General features: G+C 37.7%; 1 protein-coding gene and 1 long non-coding RNA gene across 3 annotated transcripts in view; one reads left to right on the top strand and one right to left on the bottom strand.

Annotated features, from left to right (window-relative positions):
- The window catches only part of LOC131880228 (FMRFamide receptor-like), a 29,650-nt gene extending 6,939 nt beyond the window's left edge, over window positions 1-22,711 (bottom strand). Inside the window, exons 1-2 of one of the 2 annotated variants that reach the window (XM_059226797.1) lie at window positions 22,498-22,711; window positions 2,646-2,819 (exon numbers count right to left, since the gene is read on the bottom strand). In XM_059226797.1, the coding sequence (XP_059082780.1) occupies window positions 2,646-2,819; window positions 22,498-22,551 (228 nt within the window). In that variant the 5' untranslated portion in view covers window positions 22,552-22,711. Of the gene's footprint in view, window positions 1-2,645; window positions 2,820-12,512; window positions 12,638-22,497 lie in introns of those variants that run through there. The other variant, XM_059226798.1, reaches the window with a different exon arrangement.
- Window positions 1,146-3,217, top strand: LOC131880230 (uncharacterized). Its single transcript, XR_009373245.1, has 2 exons — window positions 1,146-1,266; window positions 2,324-3,217. It is a non-coding gene; the product is annotated as an uncharacterized LOC131880230 (long non-coding RNA).
- Window positions 22,712-22,714: the final 3 nt, after the last annotated feature.

The raw sequence follows: 22,714 nt of genomic DNA, 5'->3' as shown, positions 1-22,714 counted from the left end.
AATCCTGACGAGTCATATCAAAGGATTCGAACCAATACATCTCCTGACAGAAAAGAAATGGCAAATGACAATAGTACAGAAATTCCTACCTGAATCCCATTTCATTTCAAAATGGTTCAATTGTTTCAACCTCAAACAAACGGAAAAAAAAAAATATTTTTTCCTCTTCCCTTTTCAACGTCCAAGTAGCATACGAGAATTTGCCGAATGCCTGAACAAAAAAAAGTACTATTAGACAGAATGGATACCTTGTTAGTAGTGAAGTATTCTGAATGGTGAATATTTTACTGCAATCTGCCATATAGTTTTTTGAAATAAAGAGATAGCAATTCGGCCACTAACCAAATGCCTCAAGATCAATAGCACACCATACACCTCAATTTCATGTTAGTCCTCCTTTTTCTTTTTCTCGTCTGTCATTCCCTTGACAATTCTGCCGACTTGTAGGATATTTCATTCATAACCTTGTATCTCTTACTCTTGTATTTCTTTATCGCCTTTCTTTTGGTGTTGGAATGGATCTACTTACAATATAATACAATATTTGGGCTCAAAATTTGAGCTTGCTCTTGTCAACATTAATAGCAAAGTTGTCAAATAGCTGCTTGCAGGAAATCTTTGTTCGGCATGTATGAGTATGTAAAACCATATTTCTCAACTTTTCCTATTTCCATGACTTACGGTCCAGTTTACTTGCAGGGAAGCTTTATAAAGCTTGAGAATTTCTAATTCTGTGTTTCAATCATGGTTATTTTAGTTATTGTTACATTCCTTCAGCAATCAGTAGCAATCACTTATCAGTAAAATGAATCTTCTATGATTCTACTTTCAATCACAACCTCTTTCGGCAAATTGAAATTGTTGTGGCTTTGCAAATACTTACCCTAATGGTAACATTACCATTCTAGATTGAATATATATTTTGGCACGTTAATTCGATTTAGATTTTAGGCACAGTAGCTGTTAGGAGTGACGCCATTACTTTTGATGTGGAATGGTGGTCCATGCTTGTCTATGAATAATTCAATTTGGCCAAAGGAATGGGAAATGCGATCCGCTCCTCTTACTGAGGAAAAACTAAAGTCCTGGCCAATTGTATTTTCGAAAAAGTCGTGGGGCTNCAGACTTTTGAAACTCGCTCCAGCCATTATCTTAGGACTCGTTTGTAGTCCTAAATCGAACTATCAACAACAATTTGAGAAACAAAAACAAAGAATGTTGCTAGCCTCTTCAATACTTTTAGAAGGCATAATACCATGTTATTTGGTAAGACTTGATAAATGAAAGTGTTTGTAAAAGCAAACATCAATTAAGAGATGCGGCAGGTATTTTGGGCTCAGCAATATTTCGAATGAGCTCATCATAGCTGAATTGTCAAGAAAGAGCATTTTACATGCGTTTGGTACAAGAACTTGTGAATAGCTTAGTCGTTTTGTTGTTTAAGGGTTATTGGTTGCTTCATAAATACAGGGCTAGGCATAATCACGTGTGGACTATTTCAGTCAAAACGGGCGTCGCTCGTGGTAATTCCAATTTTGTTTCACCCCTTAAGGCAAGATGCCAGATGTTTCAAATAGAATGTTATCTACAAAGAAAAAGTGTTTGTTAACGGCGTCAAAAATCCCTTTCTAGTCTACATATTTTTTAAGCATGAGAATATATATGTCTTTAGCTTTAAAAACAAACTGACAAATTGAAGGTCTATTGTGGGCCTTTTATGATTTTGAAGGCCACGTACTTTTCGAACAGATGGAATCAATTTCATTTTGGTCCGACGTGTTTTGAGGTACTCCAGATGAAATGAAAGAAATTAGCCTCATTTGAATGTCTTTTGTATTCCACGATATCGGCTCATACGTATATGTAATAAAGTCGAATACGAACCACTGCAATATGCCGTACATAGAAGTGGACGTTAAGGTTGATAAATACCCTGTCCAATTCAAGATGAAAATCATAAAAGAAGGGTTAGCTCTTTTTTGTTATAGTGCACCACCTCCTTATTTTCTACCATATGCGCAATTATGTAATTCGTAGTGAAAAATTTTGATCCACACTTTGGCTCGAATCTTCAATATTAGATTAGTTTTTAATGTGTGTATATTCATGTTTCATGGATAACATCAAATCATTGGGCAGCTATGACAGCACATCCATCAAGTAAGCTCTTCATGAAAAACGCTCGAACAGTTCTTTACTTGCCGTTCTGATCTCAAGGGACAGAACTCTTGACGGTCCCTTGTCCATTCCGTGTCCAGTACAAGTATTTGAATTGCCAATCAAAAACCTATAAATAGTCATCTGATCAAATCTCTTTTTTCAGCTTTCCATCCCAATCCATTACCATTTCTGAAAGCATTTTCTAGTAAAATGCTTGTGAAAGCTTTGTGTATATGTTGAAACGGAAAAGCTAAGTGAAGTATATTTAACGTTCTCCTACAATTACCTACTCGCAATATGATCATGACGAAGACGGCGGAGCGACGATATTACGAACAGAAGCAGACGTGGGAGGATTACGAAAGTGTTTCTTCATATCCAAAGCAAAATTGGAACCATTCTTGTGCCAGAAAGGTTGGCTTCAAAACTAGCACGTAGAGCTCTCGAGTTAGACATCAAGGTCGACTCTTCGATAATCTTCTTACCGCATCGAAAATGGCCAGCAACAAGAGGAGATGATGGAATACTCGTTGAATCCTTTGACGGGCGAAAAGGGCCATAGAACAGGTATTTCCCACCAAACCAATCACACCCAGAACCATCAAAAGAAAACCTTCGGTGAGCCATTGAAACCAGTCAGCCTCCATTGTGGTCAGTATCTAAAAGGGAAAAGGAGCCATCCATCAGCAAGTATCAAATAAGTAAATTATCTTGAACAAAAAATACAATTCTAGAGAGACTGATGATAACCCATTTTTTGAGGTAGAAACACGAAAAGCCCAAGACGGCATTAATGGAGCGCTAACCTTTTCACATTATCTCCCAGGCGAAGTGGGACAGTGTCATACCGTCAACGAATTCAAAAATAAATATGATTCCCATAACAAGATTTAACTTTCAACATTATCGCCCTTCCTATGTCAAAACGTGTTCTCTTTTTCACTATTTCCATAATGCAAGCAACCCTAATATCTTCTTAATGACTATTAATGGTCCCTGAAGATTAATAAAACCTTGTAACCTTGTAGCATCATTGCTCCTTGGAAGTGACCTCAAATTGCATTATTGTTAAGTAACTGTTTCATCAGGAGTTACATTTACTAATGAGCAACCTCCACAATGTAACATACGAGAAGCAACAAAGATGCACTTATGGGATAAAGTTAATTAGAATATGTTTTTTTTTCTTGGTTTTGTAACAAGTCTTGTTGAACTTTAGAAGTACCTTGATTAAGTTAGAGTCTTTGTTGCACTACTAAGCTTAGTAAAGGTTTATGAATAATGTATGAGCGTCGGCGACCTAAGTACTAATGAACATTTCAGGGGTAATTTCCAATCCCACATTTGAGGGCCATCCACTTTCGGTGCCTTTTGTAACTGAAGGAAATATTATTTCAATGCCTCGTTTGAGAAGTTTAGCCATGAAGAGTAATCCGTTCGTAAGTTGACCAGCATGCAGTTTTTAAAGCTCACAATTGCTAAAAAATGATGGTCTACTTGATTCGAAAATTTTGCTAGTAATGATTTAGCATACCGTATGTAGCTTGTCTTTTAACCAACTGCTCGTTTTGGACAATTGTTTTTGGTCACATATGGAGGAATCGTATCTGAACCAATCAGAGCAAAAGACCCGAGAGGTACGTTTGCTGATCTTTTTCATAAAGCATCTTTACCAAGAGCAACATTGGGTCGGGTTCCAAAGTAATTGCTTGATTTGAGTGTCTCGAACGTACAGAGATGGCATTGCTTTATTGGCGCCCAACAATTAGATTGGTTTTCCCATAAGGGTTATCTGATGCGTTCAGTATCGAGAGAATGGAAGCGCTTCCCATGTAGAATATTATGCACCTCCTTTTTGGAAAATCATGTGACATGCTGTTCCATTTTGAGGCATTTTTTCGCTTATGAGACGCAAAGGAGAAATACCTAGTACTGGCAGGAATGAATTGTAAGGTCACTTTAAATGGTATTTTTTTCATTCGAAATAATTCGAAAACTTGACTTCGACTTCTTGAATGACACTGGTTTCAGATATAACCTATTACATTTACAATTGCAGTCCCTCTCGAATCGTAATTCAATAACATTTCTTTTTGGCTGACCTGTTTTTAATGACATGTCTGGAAAAAGCATTGACAAGATACTAAAAAAGGTCAAGTTAGGTGGAGGTGGTAGTGCATCCAAATCTAGATCTACGATTTAGATAGATTAACAAGAAAATTGTTATGGATGGAAGCACAAAATGTGATTGTAATTTTTATTTGTAATATCTAAATTGCATCAGCTGAAATGTATTAGTAAAAATAGCCATATCTTTGATTCAAATTTGATGAACTATAATAGCTTAGAAATGTTATCGCAATTATAATCACGTCACAGGTCGGATCCTACGAGATTTGCAAATATTTAAATGTCTGTGAAAAGTGTTACTTGTCGATATCACAAACTGAGCGGTCACGAGATGGGCTGTTTGGTTCAACTCTATAACTCTTGAAATATTGGGACATTCAGCTGCAAGAAACTTTTGCTGTTTCAATGGGCAATCGCTTGTTGGTGCGTCATCACTTGTGATTTGTCAACTTACAAAAGAAATGTCTGCACCAGAAGTTCGAAACTGTCATGAACTCATGATCATGCAAAATCGTTGCAAGAAGCAAGTTCTTGCTTACAAGATGAAGCATGCAAGTTGTTGTTGACTGATATATTTCCCGATTATATAAACAGTTGTCTTAAGCAAATTTTGTTACTGGCGTCATGATTAAATGACCAATTAAATCCCAAGTAGTTAAACCGCTTTAGTTGTTCGAACATGCCGTATGATTTGTCAATTGACTAGTTATGGTGCACAAAGTTTCGATCAAAGGTTTCCTGAGCTAAAACATTCTGCACTTCAATGAAAGTTCATATGCTGCTTGTGATACGATAGCTTGCAATATTTTCCTCATAGCTTTGTATTTTCACTCGCAGAGTTCTTCAATTCTTCCAGGTTTAATCAATTTTGTAAGACCGACTAGATCTGTATTCACTACAAAAGATTCGCTAACTCCTTTCAACGAACAATAACGCGCTGAGGTGAAATTGAACAGAGATACATTTTCCACCTTTCTCGATCGACTGAAGGACGTTCAAAGCCACCAAGGCCCAGGATTGAATAGAGAAATCTGGCTTGCAGGAGAATTGTGTCATATTTTGGTGGAAATACGAGCATCATGAGTCGCTATAATAATATAAGAGATGCCAAACTTCTCTCAAATTGTATTATCTTCTTACCCAAAAAACATCTTCCGGTAGGAAGAGACAAACCGAACCAATCAAGTAAATGGAACAACCTTAGTCCCACGAAAATATGGCTGAGGTCACCCGATCAATATGGTTTTCTGACGACTTGACACATCCCTTTAAATTCCGTCGGAATTGTCACTTTCATTTTTACACTTGATATGACTCATTTTGACTTCATTTCCTCTTTTCTGATCCAAATCACGGCATAATATGACAAACATGAAAAAACATGAAAAACATCAGATTCATTACATCGTTTATAATTAGTTATACAATTGACAGGTACTCTTTTCCATATTTACATGGAATGAATGAATAAGGATTTGTTTCCCCCCTAAAACAAAGAATTGGAATTAGAATTGGAACGATGATGATGAAGCTTTTCCGAGAACACGGACAATATTCAGGACTTTCAATTAGAATTACGTTTCACATGAGAAAGAAAACTTTTTTAGACCAACTAAAAGTTCCATAGTGCACATTCGATACAGACCAAAATAAGTCAAGCATAAGCGTTATCGATTGATCGTTTCCTAGAAACATGGCTTATGATTGAAATGGGATAACTATTCATCGGTATTTTAGTCTGTATTTAATTCCTTATTTCCCATCCATGATACGCAATGACTAACAGCCGGATTCAAATTTAGGAATTGATGTTGAAATGCAAGAAAATTTCCGTACCTCAAGTATGCATGCCTACTATACAGTAGGTGCAAAAAAAATATTTTTGCCCAAAGTACCACGTGCTTTTGAAATCAAAATGCATTCGCTTTATGTCTTTTTTTTATTATTCGTTCAAAAGCTAGTACTTCTAGGTTGGAAGTATGGCACGGTCTACGCAGAGCACTATCAGATAAATTTAATTTCTACTATCGTTGACCATGATAAAAGTATTTTTATTTCGCCCACACATGTTGACGCTACCCTTGCCAAGTTCAGAGGGATGTTTTCGACCTCGAAAACGCGGGGGAGGATTCAGTTCGCCCAGTCTCTCATGAGTTGTACCATTTTCAACAGGTGTTAGATTTAAATACCTTAGAATAAAAACTCAGGCTATTTTACGGCCTGGCGTCGTCAACATGTTTTGGTAGAACGAAAGTAGCTTAATCACGGTCCAAAGTGGCAAAATTTTTAATGAACAAAAACTTCTCAATATAGGCCACTAAATGTTTCGATTTTGGCAGCCTAAGCTGTTACAACGACAATGAAAAATTTTGCAAACCTCGTGAAATGTCGCATTTTGGAAACATTAAAAGAGTTCTTTAAACAAGTGTTGTATATTTTTATACTTCTCATTTTCAACCATCACGACTGCACTAAAATATCTTTTGGAAATACTATCTAAAATGAAGGAATATCAAAGTGGAAAGTGGCAATAATAAGTTTTGAGAGGGCCTCACAATTCCCCAAAAAACAAACTCCGGTAATTAAGTTGATGCTTGATCCGTTTCAAATATTTTCCACAGGGATGAACAAAAATCAAATTTAACAAGGAAAGTCTCCAATCTCGTATGAGGCATCATCAAATGCCTAGAATGATATGAAAATGATGTACATTTATGCACAAAATGTACATACCTGGAAAACACAATGGATCTTCGAGTTTGTACAAACAAGAGCCTTGGAAATGTTCTATAGAGTAGACTCAAACATCAATGTTCTCAATTCTTGGACTACCCATGAACCACTGGTATATGGACGAGGATGGTAAGGTTGAAAATTACCAACTCCAATTCGAGTCAATGAATTAAAATCTTCTTCAAATAAGGCTGTCCCCAGATCCCTGCAATTGCGTATTTCAAATGTCAGCTCAATCAAACGACTGGGTCCAAAGTTATGCCCACTCAAAGTGCAGTAAATAACAGAGCACAGAAGTTCGTTCATTCATTGAAGAGCTTTGTAGTGCCTTTTGAGACGGCATAACTTTTGATCCAGTCGCTCGATCAAGCTGAAAATTGAAATGGGTAATTGTTGTAGCCTGGAATCATTCTCATTTGAAGAAGGACGTAATGTGTTAACTCAATCGCGAAAAGCTAATTCCCAAACCAAGCGTCCCCGTCCATATTCCAGTTGTTCATGGACTACCAAAACTTGATTTCTCGTTAGATGAGCAAGAAAAACGTCGCTTTATGAGCAAGGAAAATAGTCTGCTTTTCATCATGGTTAGGGGTACAAATATTTTGGTGAGGAATTTCAAGTTGTTTGAAGAAAACAAGTTCAGTTCAGTCCATTGAAGAGGAAAAAAATCTAGGCTCCACCAAACACGGGCATTGCTAACCCTCTTTCACTTCTTCTCAAAGATTTACTTAGTGTTTTTTCTTAATTTGTGATGCTTAGGATTGTTCCTAAAGATAGAAATTAGGACTAAGCAACTGGTTTGTCCCCAACTAAACGTCAATGTAAGTGGTCCTCACTTTTGACGAACATCCTCGGAGACTTTTCAAAATCTTTTTTGCATCAAGCTCCTTTCCGTCCTTATCCTTCCATTGAAATTAGATTTTATTCACCAGCGAATAGTTGGATTGATCTGGGGATTGGTTCAAAAACTTGTCCGAGTCTGACTTAAAAGATATTACTGGATCAACGTCTACATATTCCCTACGAAAGTTTGAGGGAAATGAATAGAACGATGAAGAAGACCGAGAAAGAAGATAGAAGGACTTTTTGTCTTAGCTAACCTAAATTTTTGAGAGCTTAAAGGTGCTCTCACAATGCTCATGAATAAGCATCTACGGTCACTGCAACTGACCCTAAAATCTGGTTGTGGCCAAAGCGTATAAAAGCTTTTGAAAACAAACGGTATCAGATACCTTTCGTACCTCCTCTGAATATTAGTCAGTCCCATCTTCCTCGGTGTCTTCTATCTCATTCCTGCAGTGTTTACAGTGGAACATCTTTGGACTTAAATTATGAATCAAATCCTTCTTTGGCTAAAACGAGGGGCATTACCCCAAGGAAATCATTTGTAAAGGTCAAAGCTAGTGACGGATGTTCATGACCTTTCCGAATTTTCGCACACGATGTCAAACCATTCCGACAGCTTCTCACCATTTGACGTCCGAGTAAAAGAGCCATTCTTGTATTTAGGATTCGTAAAGGCGCCAACGATCATTTTCCGATGAAAAAAGATCTTACGACTAAATTGAAAAATGCGAAAAAGACACGTTATCGCAATTGCCTTTTGAGAGAGCGTGACCCTGAAATCTGATGCCTTCTATTACTTTTGGCTACTTTGGACATGAGCAATCTGATAGGTTATCAGAGAGGTTATTTTTCATCTGCAAGACAAAGAATCAGATCCTAGCTACAGGATGTTGTCTGATATAAGTGGGACTGTTCTCTCTTAATTATTTACTACAAGATTATTTTCAATCTACATATTCTCTTTGGGCAAAGTTTTCATTGAACTCTGACCAACAACTTGTATTATTATCATTTTGCCTTACTGGCTTTATAGGTTATACTAGAGGGCTAGTGACAATCCCCCTAGGTTATACTGTCGGTCATGGTAAATAGGTCTATTAGAAGGTGAACTAAACCAGCCATGAATTTTGTTGCACATCTGGACAATGCTACTGAGGTTTTCCGATAATCGATGGTATTGCCCGGACACCTTGGTCTGGTCATGGACAACGGTAAACTGGACACGGACTTCTGGAAATATGGACTGCGAACGAGCTTTACGGCAAATCGGACTGCTCTTGGTCATAGCCATCTGAGCCACTTTTCGAATTAAAGTAATAAAATAAGAAAGGTAGATCTCTTCAATTAACGGTAGGTCAATTTTATATCAATTTCAAAGTTATGTTGTCAAAAGCTTATGTAGCTGACCAAGAGCAGGCCGAAAACCAATTTTATGTAGTGTTTACACCATAACTTTGAACATGTCTCCTGAGTTTCCTAAGCATAGGTTTGGGCTCAAACTTGGCTGAGCTCATCTATTCAACAAGACCTTGTGGTCGTATGAACTGCTTATTTGGAATAAGATGAGTGGTTTAGGAGATCGGATATTTTTGCTTCGGTTTGCAGTCCATATCTCTAGAAGTCCGTGACTGGACATATTTGACGCCGCCATACGTACCCCAATAGTATAACGGAAAATTTAGAAACTATTGAACTGAACATCGCGACCCGAAATTGAAAAAATCTTAATCACCCTATCCAAGCCACGCAGATTCACACTCCATAAACATTCAAAATTATGGGATGTAGATTGGTGATGTGCGTTGTAGATAGATGAATTGTCGTCACCCCCTTTTTCTATGGTTCAATTTTTAGTTGTCCAAGTTGAGGTTAAGCGAAACGGGTGATACAACATGGGCGACCAAAGAAAGTTGACTCAAGAAAAAAGTACCATAGAAGAGTAAAAATCGAGTTTGTAGTGGTTTTTTACTGCAGCTGAATCGGTAACCAGTGGACAGTGCAACTCTAGCTGATGGAAACAGTGCCTCTACAATCAGAAACTATACTCTAGCAGCCGGTCAGCTGACATTCATTCGCTCTGAAAATTAGTCCACTTTGCTAACTCTCATCGAAATCATTGAAAGCGAAAAAGATACAAGTCATCACATTAGACAAAAAGCTTGCGTCAGGTTTTGAAAAAAAATAATTTGTTAAAATTGAAACATTTGAGGTAGCAAAAATAATTCCTAAAACAGCTTTTTCATGCTTTAAAGTATGTTTCTGAACCCAGAATGGGACCCAATCACCAAGTGTGAAAATATTTGTACTGTATACACATATATCCAATGAGAAACTTCTCGCTATAAAAGCCTCTTTGAATGCTAATAAGTAAAAATGTGGCTTTTATGAAAGTACATTGTTAGTTGAAAAGTTCCCTTCAATAACAAATGACCTGAAACTGTAACTGAATCAGTTAATGAAGAGCTATTAAAGCCCAAAAGTTTAGTGACCTACAAAAAAATTATGGTGACGTCATCTCTTTTTCTTGCTTCAATGCCTCAATATAGAATGGCTTCAGGGTGAAAAGAAATCCCGAAAATCTAGCCCCAATGACACTTTTCTGATGGAGCTATTGTCCCGCCATCCAGGAGTCAAGTTCTGAGTTACAGAAAGTGGCAGCTTAAAGCCAAAGAGGCAAGTCAGGCAGGTTGTTCAAAGAGGACGGAAGCCAACAAAATGCAAGGCGTCTACTCTCTCCTTTTCCAGGTTAGCTCCCCTGAGGACCCTTATGTCTGAATCAGAACATAAATGTAAGAAAAAATCCATTAATTTGTTAATTGCGTCAATGACCAAGGTCCAAATTATAAACAAGTGAAAGCAAATGTTAGCTATACCATTCGCTGATCACTCTGAATAAAATTGAATGCCAAATTTGCAATTTTAAACGAGTCATTTTTCAAGAACAGTTGAAACGGTGGATGGGGATAGTTTCGGAAATTGATGACGCCAACTTGAAAACGTCTACACCTGCACGTGGGCGTATAATAACAGCAATAGATTGATTTGTTATTCAAGGACAATGTCCTATGGCATTGGTAAGTTCGGGCTAAACATTAGGTAAAGACACATCCAAACAAGTGGTTCTAAGCTTATCGCTCATTCAAAATAAAGGTGTGGATCCATAACTTTACAATCAAACAATAATTGGAAAAAATAAACAATTACCGAAAGATAAGCCTCTAGAGGATATACATGAGTACTTTTTAAATCTCAAGTTTGCTGCATTGATATAACTATAACATGGTTTCAATGGTACACGCAAATAAACCCCTCAAGTTTTTAGGCTATAACTTGTACTCTAAACGCATGCATGTTATTCAAATTCTTAAACAGTATTCGTCGATTTGCTATAGAGTAAAATGGATTTGCTAGAAATGAAACTGCATGGCAACCATGCTAATTTTGGACCGGCATAGCCAGAAGAACCATCTCCGTCCTGTTTTTGTTTCATAACAATGTTCCGACAGACTTATAGATTAAACACAAGATTGAGTTTTTTTTGTTGAATACGTAAACATTGTATTTAAAATTCACCTTAAACCTGATATAAAAGTTACGATGAATTGTCACCCGCAACCAATTTGTTTTTCTTGGTTTCTGAGGGTCGTACTTTTAGCATTATAACGGTTCTATAGCAAGAGTGAGCCTGCGGAATCCGGAACATTCAAGTGAGTTTTTTCAAAACGTAAATAGACCTAAAGCTGACCTTTTTCAGCTCGATCTAAAAAAAACACAAATTCAGATCAAAAACGAAATCCCTATTGACTGATTGATACCTAGTTAAATCTTGTTTATCAACTAAGGATTATTCGCAAACAAGGCTTTAATGAAGTACAAAGCAAAAATACAGTGGAAACATTGCTAGAAGTGGCAGCTTGTATGAAATATTCTGTTTTCAATTGTGCAAATCTTTTGGTGCATTTATTAGTCACTAATCTTAAAGATGAATTGGGTACTCACTCTGACTAGTAGATTGATATATTTGATGCACTTCTAAACCTTACATGTCAAAAAATCTGAAGCAAAAGTCAAATTAAGCCTCATTACTTCTAGGCCTAATTAAAAGTTGACCATATTACTACTACTCCTTCCAAGACCTAGGAACGTTACTACATTCATCTCACGAAAACCAACATAACAAACAATCAGAAACACTGAAATATTGGCTGGGAAGATGAGATTGAACATTAGCAATTCCAATTTGAGTCAAAACATTTGGTTATGCTTCAAGTGAGACTAACTCAAAGGCACTGCAATGGCATATTTTAGATTTTAGCTCAATCAAACGACGTGATCAAATGTTCTGCCCTCTCATCAAAGCGCAGAGCTTGAAAGGGCACCAATTGAATGATCTAACCAGCTTTTAAAATTATCTAGCCCACAAAGGCTGACTCATCCGAGTAAATTAGCAAGTTTTAGGAATATGTAAGTTTTCATCTAGTCACTCACTCAATCGAGCTGAAAATTGAAATAAGTAATTGCAGTGACTTTGGGCCAGTCTCATTTAAAGAAGAATGCAATGCGTGTGGCTCATTCCAAAATGCTAATTTTCAACCTCAATGTCCGCCTCCAAATTCCACTCCTTCATAGATCAGTAAACCTACCCGATTTCCTTGTTTGCTGTCCGCTTTTCTTCTGCCACTTTTTCAATGAATGAACCGAACTCACAAGTTGGAGTGACGAGAGGCACACATTCGAATGACACTGCCAGTGGTTTGAATCGTCTCTCCTGCTCCGAAGTTCTCCGTTCCTGAGGACTCCGAGGAACTCGCGAAGGAACAAGAGAAGGAACAACGAGGACTCGCTTGAAGGCCGAGGCTAGAACATCTCTGGTGAGCGACTACTTTACAGGGTGCTTCCAAACATATTGGACAGAAAGCATGTGTCTAATTCTGGTATTGTTAGCCTTGTGAAAATGAACGAATGGGAGGAACATATAAAAAAGGACCAATTGATGTATGTATGAAGTGGACTTCTATTTGTTTTTTACCTTTTTGCTACGATCATTGCATCTTAATGCGAAACGAGAACTATTTCTGGCCCGGGTATTCAGTTGTTTCCCAAGGCATGATTTTGATCTTGAGAATGAGCCATTTAAAAAAAGAGGAAGACACAATTATGGTACTCTGTATGATCTCTTGCGTCGTTTCCAAGGTTCTACGAGCTTTGGAATTATTGGGCAGTTTAGTAAAGAAAGCTAAAGGCTAGAAATGAAAGCCAGGCTTCTTTTATACCGGTAATTGTAAACTGTGGATCATATTTCATAATCATTGGACGAATGCTTTTGGTTCTTTCGTTTCAAAAAGTGCTTCAAGTAAAGCCGAGTCTAACTCATAGTCTAATTATTATCAAAAATACACCTGAATGTTATTGTAATTGGAAGTAATTTTGGCAAAGACTGTTGCATTGCAATTTTGTTCGATAGCTCTAATACCGTAGATCTACCTAGGATTTTACAACCTTTAAATGTATCACTGAGATCTACAGATCGGCATTTGTTGTTAGTTGATCTGAATTTGACCCTTTTCTTCTTTTTTCGGTCAATGCTTAATCAAAGACTTGTCTTAAAATGCAAAGTGTGGGTTTGTTCTGCACTTTTTTGGCTATATTTATTGGTTGGTTCTGGTCACTGGTCACCTTCGGCTAAAATCGCCTAAATGTCTAGTGTTGCATCAGTAATTTTCGGGAGGCCATCTTGATTAAGTTTCCCTGGGTCCAAAGTAACATCGAGCCTATTCAATATCAGTATGTTGTAATTATTTGTTTGTGTCCGTTGTTTCATGAAATTTGTTTTGTTAAATAGAAACCGTCATTTCGTGGACTGGATAATTGTTTTGGATTTATTCGGTGGACGCGTTTACGAGAATAGGTCTCAGTCGCAACGTGCATATTAGGGTGTACAAGTACGTTACACAAAGACTAAGAAATCTGAAGGACAATAAACATGAAAGTTTATGGAAATTCGAGTTGGCGGATCTGGCTGGCCATTGGATGTAAGGATGATCAGGAATTTTGATCATAAACTTGTCCAAGTCCAGCTCAAAAAACGCTACAAGCATATTCCCTACGCATATTTGAGGGAAATGAATGAATCAATGAAGGAGCCCGAGAAAGAAGAGAGTTGGACTTCATTGCTCTATCTAGACAGGATTCTCGAGGGCTTGAAGATGCTATCAAAACGCACGTTAAGCCTCTACGGTAACTAGAATTGACCCTAAAACCTGGGTTGGGACAAAGCTCATCAATGCTTTTGGTAGTTAGTTTAATGATATTTTAAAGGGGCCTGTCAAAGTTCTGCTTCAAAACGTAAATCCCAGTGTACAATCGAATTACCTGGCATATTCTAAATTCAAGTTGGCTTACAATTGCTCACAACTAAACATCAGGGAGCTGACCCTTTGTTGAATATTGAAAAAGAAAAAATCCGATATTTCCAGATTGACACAATTACCCTCGAAAATTGGTTCCAGGGCTTCTACATGAATGAATGAATTCTACATGGTGCCCTACCGTCAGTAACATGTCTTTTAATGTCTCAAACACATTGTTCTCTGACGGAGGTTCCAATTAAGGTAGTTTATTTTTATTTATTTTTCTACGTCAATCATGCCATATATTCATCATTCATTTATTTTCATTTCCCCAAAAATAATAACAAAAAAACAAGATTTATCCAATACTAATGAAACACATTGTTTCACATAAATGAAAAATGTCGCGTCTTTGAAGCATTTCCATTTGAGCATTTCACTCTGAAGGTGTGCTATTTTAGAACTGTTTAGAGACCTGTTTTTATGTCCAGAGTAAAGTGTTATTTTGGGAATCAAATGATGCCTTCAACCATGAATACGTAATGTGGCAGGAATCTTAAGAGAGTGCTGCTATTCTCTTTCTACCAAAAAAGTGCTTGTTCATTCAAAATTGAAAGAAGGTGGTAATCCTTCAATTGGCAGATAGGAAAGAAGTTCCTCCAAACGTTTAGTTTCCCTGGTAACATGTCTCCCTCGGATTGTACTAGACACTTGGTTATATGATGGAAGTCTCTTCATGAAAACACACCACGTACTCTTCTAGAGCCTTCACTCTTGGTCCTAAATGAAAGACCACAACCATTCAGGGGGGAAATTTTTTAAATCAAGGAAGCAAGATGATTGAGTTGGCTGTACCTGATACGTTACATGTTAATGTGTAGTTTATAAAAGCTTCATCACGGATTCTTTATAAAAATTTAATGTTTTTGGCCATCGTTTTTCTGTTTCTACTTCTGGTTTGACGAATATTCGTGCCCTTTGCTCTTTAATTTAAAGAAGAGTAAATGTATGGTTTGAAGCATACAGTTATCATATAGGTCGCATCAAATTTGCCCTGTCTTTTTAATCTTTTCAAGTACATCCTAGGTAAAAACCATCAAACGAATAGGTTTTCAATTTTGCGACAAAATAACCAAAGATCCAAAGCAAACGTAGGAAGAAAAAACGAGAGCTCTAAGTACTTGAAAGTTTGTTTAGATGAGGTTGTGTAGCCCTATAAATGTTTGATTGAACATGTCAACTATAACATTTTTCACTCTTGATTTTTTGTACCAATTACACATGCATGATTATGTCAAACACAGTATATCATTTCCTCTTGATTTCAAAAAGTGCCCCATGATGAAAATTCTATCTGGCTAAATCATTTCAAATGTTGCCTAGTTTCCATTATTCAACAATGGTCTTGAACCTTCTCACTGGGTTGTGAAGGTGAGATTTTTGGAGATGCGTTTGGGTTAATGGAAAGAGAAGATTCCTGTCCTTGAGGGCTCTCTCACTGAACATTTTTCACATTTCTCTTTGACGCCAAACATAGGCGCCAAAGTCCTTTTGTCTCTTGGAAACGAAGATCAAATCAGCGAGGAAGTAACTAAGTGTTCTCGTCATTTTCTTATGTAAGGCTCTTCCAGCAAGATGTGATGAGTTGATGGCATTTAGAAATGTAGTGAAAAGATTTTTCGCACAGTTTTAGAGCATGACTTTCTCAGGCAGATACTTGGACTCATTAAAATACAGACCTGCATGTCGGAGCATGGTAGGTTTAGAATCTATTATTCCATTTGAAGAGGAAATATTCCTTTGTCTTCATCCAGGTGTGTAGGTTTGTTCAAGCAATATGATCTACTTATTTCCAGTCTTGTTCGTAGAGGACAATGTAAGTCAGTGATCAAAAATCGATAGAATTTAGTCATTAGTCACATTAGTATCACATCAATTACTTCGCATTTTATCAAGCAAGACGTCAAATGTTAAGGGGATTTTATATTCTTGACACCCTGCAGGTTTTTTTTGTAGATTATTGCACTCACGAAGTCTGTGCCCTGTTTTGTTATGTGCTTTAAAGGGGCATAACTTTTTACACCCAGTTGTTTGATAACACTTAAAATAAAAACTATTTGTTCCGACCTTGAGCCCATCTCTCATTTGAAGGAAAATGAAGTGCATTAACCGATTTTTAGAGGTGTAATGTTCCCTCTCATGCACGCAAAAGAAACAAAACGCCACGGTAAGCATATATATTCCGTAATGGGGCGGTCTTTCCTCAACTAGGATACTATCCGCAACGAGACTTTGTTTGGGAGAGCGTTGAATGATGTTGGTGGAGTCCAAGATTACTACCCCCCCCCCCATGCTGCCATCTATGGGTTTGAAGAAGACAGCTGAGGAGGACGATGGCTTGCCCTAGTCCTTTCTGGGACCTGGCGAGTTCAAATCCAGGGTGGCTGCTAGTAGTGAGCTAGGCTAGGAGTCGGACAACATTCTTCAATGATTGAGTGACCAAAGTCAAGTTGGGGAAAAACTGGTCCATTATGGAGATTATTCACCAAAACGGATAGGAAAACATGCCAGATGTGAGTTGCGTCTCACAACAGTATCATTGGTTATTGTTTGTCTTGGTTAGCTTCATACTTCAGCATTGGCAGATGTGTTTTGAGCATAGTAGGAATCTTTCCTCTAGTGTGTTTTACTTTTCCGTGCATTGCAAAGACAAAACACGCCTTTAGTGGGTTTTCTTTTCCATGTAGAGTTCTATTATTTCATGGCTTTGTGTTCATGAGTGGCTTGAAGGCAAGTTTCTAGCCTCTCGTGAAAAGAAAGAACTGTTCCACAAGTCAGATTCAACTGCGAGTGGTTTTGAGTGAAAATCATACCTTGAAAACCAGTTGTCTTAAAAGAACACTGCGTATTCAATAGATGGGTCTCTCTTTACATGTAGTTTATTCAAGTTTTTAAGGATTTCAAAAAGTCCATATGATCAATAGGGATCATTTGAATAATGATGTGGACAATGTGGACTTTATTCATTCGTGGTTGACAAGACAATGGGACCAAGGTGAAGTGTCCTTTGTGTCCAAATAATGATTTATATTTTCGTTTATCTTGAATGAACCCATTATGCAAAAATTCAACTTGTTATTCAGTACTGCAACACAAAACTGGCTAATTCAACGGTATAGGGGATGTCAAGTAAAGGAAATTCATGGAAAAATGTGGTCCGGCACCCTGATTTTGGGCATTTTTGGGAGAGTGAGCTAAGACAAACATCACCATCAACTCACACCATTCGCCCATTGAATTTTCAATAATCGAGTGATTTTGAGCAAGTTATGTTACAAAACGCTAATAAATGAGCATGTTTGGTGTTAATTAGTGAACGCACTATCAAATTGGCTCAATATCACTTGGCTAATTGCCTAGACGAGCATGTAAAATGGAAAAAATGTCAAAATCCAATGCATGCACAGTGCGGTTTGGCACATGGAATAACGTCAGTTGTCCATGAACGCGTTTACTTGACTTGCCCTATTGAAATGAGTTTTTCTGAATCAAATAACCAAGGTTTTCTGAAAAATCATAGTGATTGTTTTTGATTACGGTCATGTCTTTCCTACCTCGGGAAGAAATAGCTATTTTTTCAATAGCACAGGCTTTCCTTGGGTGTAGCTTAACAAATGAGGCTTGAAGAAAGTCCTTATGGTCAAGACATCTTGAAAGCGTTCACCATCCATCGAGTTTGAAGAGAGAGCAAGGGCTTGCCAGAGCTTCTTTCTCCCCACACAAGAGGGCAGTATGAAATGACGTACACGTCTTAGGTATCTACAGTATGGACTTTTTGAAATGTGAACTTGAATAAACTACATGAAAAGAGATACCTGGCTATAGAATACGCAGTTTTCTTATATGAGAACCAGTTTTCATGGTATTATTTTCACTTGAATCCACTCAATGCTGATTCTGACGTGTGGAACTGTTCCTTCTCTTCACGAGTGACCAAAAACTTGCTTTTCAGCCACTCGTGAACACACAGCCATAAATAAAGTTTCTAACCTTGGGGTTTGGTTTCCTTTGTGTACATGAGAGTGGATATTATACTTGTGAAAACCGGTTTTCTTAAAAGAAATGAAGGGAACCGGTGGAAGAAGTGATCTAAGCTCGATTCTTGGGGACAGTCTCCCCCTCGTCTCAGCTTTCTTATCACGGCGGTGAAAAAGCCTTGTCAAGTTTCGGGAGAGAAATATTTCAACGCATCTTAACGCAAAATCATTAGGAACACTTTTGATTTTATTGGTTTATTGAATTCTTGTTCATATTAAGCACTGGCATTCCAAAATACTTCCAAGATCTTTTTTGATATTTCCGTCAAAACTCAATATGGCATTTCAACCACCGTGTCGGTCGTTGTGTGGAGAAGGGTAAGCTGATCATCGAAGATCCAGCTCTACTGTATGTACTCGTGAGTGGGACGGAATCCTCCAGCGAATCCTTGATACTGTGATAGTCTCTGCTCAGTACCCTTCCCTTTCCAGGGCAGTAGTTACGAAATTGCAGTAATTCGTTCCTGGAGAAAGGAACTGTAATCCCCCTACATTTCAAAATGGTGTAATAGTAACCACCCAAAACCCAAAAAATTGCTCGTTCCCTCTACTTTTCTTTTCTTTCTTGACAAGTGAGGAAACTTCTATTTCTCCTCAATCAAATTCTGTCGCATTGAATTACCTACCTATGTTGCACCAAATTTCCCAATCCTACGTATTTCCATGGATGACTTAGGCACACATAAATTTATAACAGGGAAGCTTTATAAGCTTGATTATTTATATTGCCATTTTTCCTTCATGGTGTCGCTGTTGCAAACTTTCAACAATTATTGGTCGAGACTAGGAAAAGATCTAAGCTTTAGATATGCCCTATTTGAATACTATTTGTTCCAGAAAATGGCAAAGTATTGATTACTAACACGAAATGAGTATTTAAAAAGAGGCTAAATATTTGAATTTTTTAAAGACTTAATTGAATGGTTTCGAAGACTATCATCTTTGAAACTTTTTCGAAGACAGTTTCAAATAACAACCAAAAGTCTACACAGCAGTTTTTAGGATTAATTTTTCAAAAAAAAGCAAAGTCAGTCTTACAATGTAACGTTATTTTATTTATGATACCTTCGCCCATAAAACCATGTAACATGCTTTTAAAAAACCATGTAGAGTGCATATATTAACTTTGACTTTTAAAATATGTCCTTGGCTTCCCAAGATTCATGTTTCAAAAAGTCATGTGGTATGTTATCCCCATGAGATTAATAGTGCTTGAGAAAGTAAATATTTCGAACCTTGCAAGTGATTTTCCTTTTATCCATTTCCATTGGTTTGCATCCTAAAAACTTTATCAGTACTGTGAGTAACACCGTGTAGGGTTTGTATATCATAGTCGCCCTGAAAGTCAGGCTTGCTCAAAATGAAATTGCCCCGTTCTTTAGAAATGAGTCTGGGGGGAAACATATATACCCTAAACAATGTTTGTGAATTAATAATCAGCCTTTATTAGTGTCCATTTCGTTTCAAAACTGCTTTCAGGGGAATGTCGAAAGCCTAAACAACGGTCAAACAATAGTCAAACTTTAAGTAACTTTTGTCACTTTTACAGCACGACAACAGTATGGAAAAAACAACGAATTGTGCCAATTTTCCCCACTAGTTTCCAAATAATAAGGCAATTTGTCCACATGGCTAGGCGCACCAGATGCCTATTATTGCATTTCGATCAACAGTGACGACAGAAACATCTAACAACGAGCAACCTAGAGGTCAGGGAAGAGAAGCGTCACTGCCACCGATCTAGTAGAGACTTTCTTTTGAAAATTTTTGAACACGTGTTGGTTTCGTAACTTGGTGTTTGACCGATAAACCCCGTGCCTTCCTGAATTTGGAAATTTGTTTTTCAGTATTCCAAGTAAATGCGTTCAAAGTTAACTTGCCCTGTTACACACACAATGTGGGCTTGCTGGAGCCTCTGGGCGCTGCTTTGGGGTCAAATGCTTCAAATACCTGAAGGCCTTCATGGCTAGCACAAATCTTCAAAAGAGCCGTCACCAACGCGAGTAAATTTCACAGGTATTACTAAATCATCAAAAACATTTTGATACTAGCTAATTCCAGATGACATTTGCTAAGACCTTACAACTTCTTTCCTACTAATTAGTATGAATGCTACACGTTGCATCAAAGGACTCAAACAAATCCTCTGCCATATGTTTGTCCTCGTGAAGAATCTCATTGATTTTCTAAGACCTACAATGCATGGTTCAGCCCATGGACATACGCTTAAAGCAAAGACCAAAAAGTTTGATCTCAATGAAGTTGAGGTTTATGTTACACGACAACAGCCTAGCCTTTTCCATTTCTACGAATTCACGTCACAAAGAAAAAGTTGTGAATGATTGATTGAAGGAAGGAATGAACATGAATTCGATTACTTCTATTTTTTTCAATCTTCGATTGCGACTTATGACTTTAACAACACGTCAGTTTTCTTTAGCGTGGCTGAAGCATTTTCTCGAGCTCCGAAACACCAACGTTGATGTGAGGAAATCCCAAATTAATTTGTGCAAATCACGTTCATGCAATCTACAACCTTCAACGCCATATCTCCTCCTAAAGAATCGACGCTATAAAAAGAAGGAAGGAAAAATCAATCCTGTTACATAAATGTCGAAATGTTGTCCGTCCCTTTGGGGCACACAGGCATAAACCAAGAGCTTTAATATAAGACGTGTTCGGTCCCTACTAGAAATGATATGATTGGAAAAATATCATGGTCCTTAGAACGAGCTTCATTGATGGGGTTTCTTTGATAAACCTTAGTCATTTTTCTTTATCTCTGTCTTTTGATTATCCATAAAGACGTCGGAAAACCTTTGTGGCCGGAGGGCATGTTCTTTTTTGTTGAATTGAGCGAACCAAAATCAAATCTAGACAGAGACAGGGTATGAGAAAGAAAAAGGGACCTCTACCCCGCCCAAAAAAGTTATAGGTCGTACTAGAGGGCTTGGCAGAGGATAGCTATTGCTTTTACGAGGGTTTCTTACTCCCTGGGTATGGAAAACTAGAGAAGAGGCGAGTAAGTGGACTCATCAAAATATGTACTGAAATATGCTATTTAACCAAAATATGCTTTTAAACCCAAACTAAGCACTTTCGTTTCCATTTACGATTCAAAATATGTATCCTAAAATACAAAAAAAAAATTGAAGGCAGCCCAAACTCAAAACCCTAAATTTGCATGAAATATCCTTGAAAACATCAAATATGTAATGTAAACGTAAAAACCATTTTTTGACATAATGATGACGTTTTACAACAGTTGATATCCAAAACACAAGGCTGGTGGCATTAACTAAACTGTCAAAACCGAGCTTTGTAACAATTGGTACATTCTTTTAAACTTGTAAGATAGCTTGTAAATCAATTCAAACCCCTAAAGAACTGCAGATGTTCATTGATTTTTCGCCCCAGTGGCTAATTCTATGGGAGGATTGAGACAACGCCAAACACCAAACATAGCTCATGAGTAGAGATCGGACTAGAAATTGATTTGCACATAGAGCAGCAATTCAAAGGGTTTTTCGTAACTGGTTTTCTTCTTTGGATAGTTCAGAGCGTCCACACTGAAGTAAACCTATTACTCATTGTAACCCTCTTTGATTTGTGCTCAACGTGCAAATCACTTTCAAATCCTATCTCTACTCATGAGGAAATGTGTTGGGGTTGAACGTAATCTAGCATGCTTCCAATTAGCGTCAATTAGCTATGGGTCAAAAATCTCCTCCTCAAATTCCTTGACTCTTCAAACCGGTTTGTTTTCTATGTACAGTCTCTCGTTGCACATTGAGTATGTATTGTTGCTTCTCTTGCCATTTACTCTTCCAGCTTTTCTTCCAGCTTTTCTTCCAGCTTTTCTTCCAGCATTTACTCTCCCCTGCTCCATGTTCAAAAACCAATTCTCAACTCACTTACTCCTCCCTGCTCCATTTTCAAAAACCACCTACCTATTCTTCCAACTTAATATGTAACAATGTTTCAAATATATACCCACCCAAAAACCCCCATTTGCCACAATGCCCCGTAATGCTTGTCACTACCAGCAAAAGAACAATTGGTCGCCTAATTCCTTCATCTTACCCCCAAGACCTTCTTCACTTACTCAACATTCTCCCAGGGGGAAGTAACTAACTAGGGATGCGAGAATGTACCAAAAAATAGCGGGCATTTTCACTTACCGTGGCGGAAAAGTCACTCCAACCAAGCCACTTGAGGCTTTGCTTTGAACACATTTTGGTAGTTGGGCAGCAGGGTGTCGGGCTGATCGACTTCTCTTGCGTTACTCAGTTTCAACCAAAGCAGACAAACGAGCCATCAACTCATTGGCTCCCTGAATTCGGAACTTGATCTTGAGAATCACGTAACTATATGTGTTCAAAGCCCATCCCCATCGCA

The sequence above is a fragment of the Tigriopus californicus genome, chromosome 5 (assembly GCF_007210705.1).
Source record: "Tigriopus californicus strain San Diego chromosome 5, Tcal_SD_v2.1, whole genome shotgun sequence".
Lineage (NCBI taxonomy): Eukaryota > Metazoa > Arthropoda > Copepoda > Harpacticoida > Harpacticidae > Tigriopus > Tigriopus californicus.
Note: the sequence above shows the minus strand (reverse complement) of the source record. Positions and strands in the feature narration are given on the sequence as shown.